The sequence below is a fragment of the Callospermophilus lateralis genome, chromosome 5 (genome assembly GCF_048772815.1).
Source record: "Callospermophilus lateralis isolate mCalLat2 chromosome 5, mCalLat2.hap1, whole genome shotgun sequence".
In the NCBI taxonomy this organism is placed as follows: domain Eukaryota; kingdom Metazoa; phylum Chordata; class Mammalia; order Rodentia; family Sciuridae; genus Callospermophilus; species Callospermophilus lateralis.
The window spans coordinates 43531018-43538162 of NC_135309.1; the positions used below are offsets into that span (position 1 = coordinate 43531018).

Sequence of the window (7145 nt, forward strand, 5' to 3'; positions counted from 1 at the left end):
TTCCTCCTGGTTTCAGTATCTTCCTTACTGCTTCTAACTTCCTTACTTGCTAGTCAATTTCTAGTATCTAAACTTGTTCACTGTTCACATCCACTCAGAAAAAACATCTTGTCCATTCTCCCTCAGAAATGTACTTTCATGGTGGTGTGAATATAGTATTGTGAGAACACTGAGAGAAAGCACTTTACTTGGAGAAGTCTGGGAAAACTTTTTTTTTTTTTTTAAAGTGAGAGAGAGAGAGAGAATTTTTTAATGTTTATTTATTTTTTTTTTAGTTTTCGGCGGATACAACATCTTTGTTTGTATGTGGTGCTGAGGATCGAACCCGGGCCGCACGCATGCCAGGCCAGTGCGCTACCGCTTGAGCCACATCCCCAGCCCTGGGAAAACTTCTTAGAAGTGAAATTTAAAGTTTTTCCAGGAGCCAAGAGCAGTGGCACACACCTGTAATCCCAGCTACTTAGGAGGCTGAGGCAGGAGGATTACAAGTTCAAGGCCAGCCTGGGCAACTTAGTGAAACCCTATCTCAAAATATAATTTAAAAAGGGCTAGTTGGGGCTGGGGTTGTGGCTCAGCAGTAGAGTACTCACCTAGCACGTTCGAGGCACTGGGTTTGATCCTCAGCACCACATAAAAACAAATAAAATAAAGGTGGAGATGTGGCTCAAGTGGTACCGCACTTGCCTGGCATGTGCGGGGCGCTGGGTTCGATCCTCAGCACCACATAAAAATAAAATGAAGATGTTGTGTCCACCGAAAACTAAAAAATAAATATTAAAAAAAAATCCCCCCCCCTCAAATTTCATTCAAAAAATAAATAAATAAATAAATAAAGGTATGTGTCCAACTACAACTTAAGTGGGGAGCGGGGGAGCTGGTGATGTAGCTCAGTGGCAGAATACCACTTGGTTCCAACCCCAGTACCACAAAAAATGAGTGGGGGGGGGTTGTTCTGATAAATTGCTTCCTAATCATTCTGTTGTAATGGCTTTACAAGTTTTTTTTTCTAGTAGTCTGCAAGATTGTAAAGGGCATGAATGGGTTCTTTGTATAATGAATCTCTTATAACATATCATACATGGTGGGTGCTAAACATTTCTGGAATTAGTAACTGGATGAGTGTCTCCAGCCCCCTCATGCAGTCAGCTACCTTACAGTATTCTCTAATGCTCTTTTTTCTGACGATTCTACACTTCTCTTACTCTTCAATAATGAAGCCTGCTTTTCTTAATTCTGTACCGTAACACATGTGGTTCTTTTTCAAAATACTTTTATCATTCCCACAACCTGGATAGTCCTCTTTTATTCTTTGAGACTTTGTTCATCTGGCATACCTGTAATCTCAGCGGTTTAAGAGGTTGAGGCCGGAGGATAACAAGTTCAAAGTCAGTCTCAGCAACTTAGTCACTTAGCAACTCTGCAAGACCCTGTTTCTAAATAAAATTTTTAAAAGGGCTGGAGATATGGCTTAGTGGTTAAACGCCCATGGGTTTAATCCTTGGTACCAAAAAATAATATACAGATGAACATTTTCCTCACACATTTGCAGACTCACAGGACACAAAAAAGGTCCTGTAAATATTTATTAAATAAATGAACCAAGGGAGTTGTATTTCCTCTTAGCTGTATTCTCTTCTGGCTGTATTCCTAATCAGCTTTTCTTTGCTGTTTTTAATCAGTATACCAGAACTATTAATACTGCATATATTGATACTGCATATATTAATACTGCATATATTGGTCACATCTGAGAGTCTAAAAGTAATCAGAATAATAAGCAGTCATTATGTAACATGGGTGATATTCTACCAGCATTGAACTGTTACCTTGGCAGGCAGTACAGTATTCCTAAAAGTCACCTACTATATTTCCCTCTGAACCTCCATGACTTGTATAAATATCCAGTGTAGTTCTAGTAATATGAATAATATATTTTCTATTCAATCATTAGGTGCTAATGAACTGGCTGTGCAGAAAGCAAAGGCAGAAATCACCAGGCTCATAAAGGAAGAACTAATCCGACTGGTGAGTAAAAACTCTTCTCAGGGACTTTTTTTATTTTAATAAATTTTTTATAATAAATTCTTGAGGCCCTGAGCTCAGTACCCAGTACCAAAAGTGTATATATGTTATTAAACTATAATACAAATACAATCAAGTACATAAATCATAATAGTTCAATGAATTTTTACAAAGTAGGCACTTTTATGTAATTACTTACCAAATCAAGAAATAAAGAACATTACCAGCATCTAGAAGCCTTGCCCATGACCCTTCTATTATTCATCCCCCTCAAATGTTATAGTATAACTTTTAAATTAAATTGTAGATTTATTTTGTATGTGTTTGAATTTAAGATTAAGTGAATTCATATGCTAAGTACTCCTTTTGTATTTATTATTATACAAAATACATTATTTTGAGGATATCAATTCATGTTATTATAGTAGTAGACTTTGGGATTATTTCAGTTTGGGGCTTTTATGAATAACACTTCTATAAATACTCTTACTTCCATGTCTCTTTGGTATACATTAATATGCTTTTTTCTTGCATATATACCGTGGGGCAGAATTGCTGTTTATAAGATATGCAGAGTTTAGCTTTTTAGTAGTATAACTCCACAGGAATTATACCAGTTTACTTTTCTTCCTGCAATGTATGAAAATTCCAGTTACTCTACATCTTTGCCAACATGTGGTTTTATCAGTGTTTTCAACTTGGGCAACTATTTAATTTTGGAAGACAGCCCTTTACTAATTACCTTTCCAAAAGAGACAGATACATTCTTGTATCGTCAGTGCCAGTTAAAGCTTATAAATTTTTTCTACAACATATATTTTGGGATAATTTTTTTTTTTTTTTTTTTGTACCAAGGATTGAACCCAGGGGTGCTCAACCACTAAGCCACATTTCCAACCCTTTTTATTTAGGATTAAGAGACTCGCTAAGTTGCTGAAGTTGATTTTGAACTTGGATCCTCCTACTCTCAGCTGCTGAGAGTACAGACATGGGCCGCTTCACTCAGCAGATAAGGGAACTTTTAAAGGAAATCTTAGCCTTTCTCTTGAGGAGCCTGCTGTGGTAGTGCACACCTATAATCCCAGCAGTTCAGGAGGCCAACACAGTGAATTCCAAGCAAGCCTCAGCAATTTAGTGACCTAGTGAGACCCTGTCTCAAAATTTAAAAAAATAAATAAAAAGGGCCAGGGATGTATCTTAAGTTAAGAGCCCTATGGTACCCCAAAAAACAAAACAACAACAACAACAACAAAAAAAAAAAAACAGTGGTTTTTTTTTTCTAAAATTCTACTTACAGAATGTTCTTTTAGGGGATCAAGGGTGTTCGACTATTTTCACCAACAAGTGATAAAAACAGAACCATATACTTGCAGGTGCCATCACCATAAGTTGATTTAAAACATACTTGTCAGCCAGACACAGTGGTATACATGTACCCCTGTAATCCCAGCTACTGGGGAGACTGAGGCAGGAAGATTGCAAGTTTGATTTCAGCCTGGAAAACATAGTGAGACCCTTCCTTAAAGTAAAATTTTAAAATGCAGGGAGAGGGATATATCTTGGTGGTGAAGTGCTTGCCTAGCATGTTTAGGCCTTCAGTTCAATTCCCAGTACTGCAAATAATAATCATATATATATAAACAGTTGTCAAGGAGTAGTTGGATGAATAAAGAAAAATGATCAGTTTATTGAACAGTTTCTTCTACCTCAGTGCAATAATGTTAACATTTTATTTTAAATATCTAATAGAGTTTTATGAGTTGATAAAGAAAATGATCTTTTTCTTTTTCTGACCATATATCTTTTATTTTCTATTGCAGCAAAATTCATACCAACCAACAAATAAAGGAAGATACAAAGTCTTATAAACATTTAGAAAACGATTTTTACCTGTGCTGGTCTGTGATATATGTGGTAATTGTCTGAAGTTTACAATGTATTGTAAATTAAGATTTTTAAAATTCTGTCTTGCTGATTTTTTAAATATAAGAAACCAGTATTTGCTAAAGAAATCTTCTGTCAGTAAGTATCCCACAATTATTCAAACTACATTTAAGCAGGTCTGTCTTCAGGGTATGGTGTCTTTAATGTAAAACTTAGATGTCAATATTTTAAATATCTGGATAATATTCCAGAGGTTTGAAAAAATGGAAATATTGGGACTTTTTGTTGAAGGTATTAAAGCATACAAGTCACTAAGGGGCCACTCACCCTCTTTCAATGAAATTGTGATTATCTCCTGAGAAAAGGTAAAATCCTTTGTCAGCCCCTGCCCCCTTGGGTTTAAATCTTACTTGACTCACTGGAACAAATGAACTGGATTTAAAAATGTTAAAATAGAGATTTTACACAATTGGTTCAGAGTTTTTGTTTTAATTTTTATAATTATAAATTGGCAACAGTTGGACTACTTGTAGTTTTTGTAAATTAAAGATTTGTAGTACAAGAATTTTTTGCATTTCTTTTCAGTGCAAAGAGTTTTAGTATTTACTCCTTTTAGGTTTAGTATTTACTCCTTTTAGGAAACCTCTGGCTCTATGCGTAGGTACTAAATCTCTTTCATCTTCAAAAGAAAGTGATTGTAGTCTATAAATATTCAATATGATTCATTTACCCACTGAAATTGTTTGTTTAGACATCCGTACATATGATATGTACAAATGCCCTACTACTTTTAATCTGATTTTCCTTCAGGATAATTGAGTAGGTGTTGAATTTTTTTTTTCTTTAGGAATGTTAAAATATACCAGTACCAACTTTTAGATAGAATTTTGCATTTCTTGGTGAAATTTAATGCATAAGGAATCAAAAATTATATTTTTGAGCCCTCAAGATTGAATTCCTAAATATTTTAATTTTAATGACTATAATTGGGTCATCTACTATTCTTTTCAAGATTCCTGGTATATTAGAATTTCATATTGTAGCTTCTTGAAAACAATTTTTTTCAGGAAGTAAATAGGTACATTTCTTAAGAGACAGAAAAGTTCTTTATTCTTGATTTACAGTTTTAGAAAAAAAATCAAAGCCTACTATAGTTAAAACATTTTAATATTACCTTCAGTGGCTTAAATGACAGGGAGTTGCAATCATTACTCCTTCAATATAAAATTATCTGTACTAAGAAGTAAGATATAATTGGGAAATATTCTGGGGACCCTCACACATCTACTTATTCTATTGAAGAAGAAAACAGACAAAACCCTTGTAACAACAGAACCAAATAAACCATTTACTCTAAAATTCCAGGCATCATGGGCTCCTTTTTTAACCCCTTGATAGTTTATTTATTTACTTACCTTCATCACCAGTGGTAGTTTATTTTGTCTGATAAAATGTGTCACAGTCCCACATTGGTGACAATTGGTGCTCCCTCCAACCTACTGGATCACTTTGAGATTCAGAGATTTACATTATTTTAGCATTTCCTTTATGTTTGTATGTCTAGTTGCAATGTGCCACTGATAGTATCTTGCTCTAAAATGAAACACTTCTGTTAGTACATTTTTTTTAGTGTCAAGCTGACTGATTTTTAAAATTTGAATGATGTACAGACTTTAATTTGTTTTTTAATGCAACATCAATATTTGCTCATGTTTTCTTAAATCCTTATAAAAATAAAGTCAATTCAATCTACATTTTTCCAATATTATCTTTTCTTCCAGTGCTTTCTCTTCTACTGTTTCTCTAACTTTACTTATATTTGTAGACAAGCAAGAGAACTATTATACTCAGTGTATCTTTATAAAAAATTTCTAACAGTTTACTATTCAAAATACTTAACAGTTCTAATTCTAAAAATTTCTTCCTGGGCTGGAGTTGTGGCTCAGTGGTAGAGCGCTTGCCTAGCATGTGTGAGGCACTGGGTTCATTTCTCAGCACTACATGTAAACAGATTAATGGAATAAAGTTCCATCAACAACTAGACAAAAAAGAAGCTCTTGTTAAAAATTCTTCCTGAAGAAACCTATTAGTCTTTGATATTCTTAGTATTTAGCATAAGACAAACATAGATGAATTCATAGTTTCATTTGCTAGTCAGAGTTTTACCACAGTGGGATCCCACAAATTGGAGGTTAGGCTGGGGGTGTAGTTCAGTGGTAGAGTGCTTGCTTAGTATGCACAAGGCCCTGGGTTTGATCCTCAGCACTGCAAAACAACAAATAAAAATGGAGGTATAGAATGAAAATGAAAGGACACTGTCAAAGCTCCCTCCAACTCCTTTTTTTTTTGTACTGGGGTTGAATCCAGGGGTGTTTTACTACCCTGCCTTATCCTCAGCCCTTTTTTATATTTTATTTACAGACAAAGTCTCATTAAGTTGCTTAGGACTTCCCTAAGTCTAGCTTTGTTGAGTCTGCCTCATCCTCCTGAGCTGCTGGGATTACAGGTCTGTGACACGACACTCAGCTTTTTTCACACATTATTAATTTTTTTTAATATTTATTTTTTAGTCATAGGTGAACACAATATCTTTATTTTATTTTTATATGGTGCTAAGGATTGAACCCAGTGCCTCACGCATGCTAGGTGAGCACTCTACCTCTGGCCATGACCCCAGCCCCTTTTCACACTTGACATATGTCCTTTCTTCATTGGCTTTGTTGGCGTATGCATGATGTTCATCTAATAGTCACATGCTTCTTTTGAGGCAGCAATCCCTATGTATAAAGAGTTGATTGTATTTTTTTTTTAAAGGAGACCCAGCTCTTTAATTTTAGAATTTATAAATCCCAGTAAGCTAGCTGAAGTGTACTTGTAATCCATCTGCATTTGCTATTCCAAAGCTTCAGAACTGTAATTCATCCGTGTCCGAACTCTTTTCTCTATGGTGCTTAGCTTTGCTTTTATAATTATCAGTGAAGTTCCTTTAGTGACAGATTTAATGTTCCCTAAAAGCTCATGTGTTAAAGTCATTGCAGCTTACATAAGATAGGAGCCAGGGGTAGAGGGAGGTTAAAATGGTAATGGAAGTGAAGCATAGGGTAAATAGCTACATTTTGTTTAATAAAATAGTATTGATTGATTGATTGTGGTACTGGGGATTGAACTCAGGGGTGCTCTATCACTGAGCTATGTGCCCAGTCCTTTTGATTTTTTTTATTCTGAGACACAATCTCACA

The 7145-nt window shown here is 34.9% G+C and overlaps 1 protein-coding gene across 5 annotated transcripts in view; it reads left to right on the forward strand.

Annotated features, from left to right (window-relative positions):
- Positions 1-5660, forward strand: part of Ddx46 (DEAD-box helicase 46) — a 66028-nt gene extending 60368 nt beyond the window's left edge. For all 5 annotated transcript variants that reach the window (XM_076856633.2, XM_076856634.2, XM_076856635.2 and 2 more), the window contains 2 exons: positions 1952-2025; positions 3843-5660. In XM_076856633.2, coding sequence (XP_076712748.1) covers positions 1952-2025; positions 3843-3890 — 122 coding nt within the window. In that variant the 3' untranslated portion in view covers positions 3891-5660. The remainder of the gene's footprint in view (positions 1-1951; positions 2026-3842) is intronic.
- The last annotated feature ends 1485 nt before the right edge of the window (positions 5661-7145 follow it).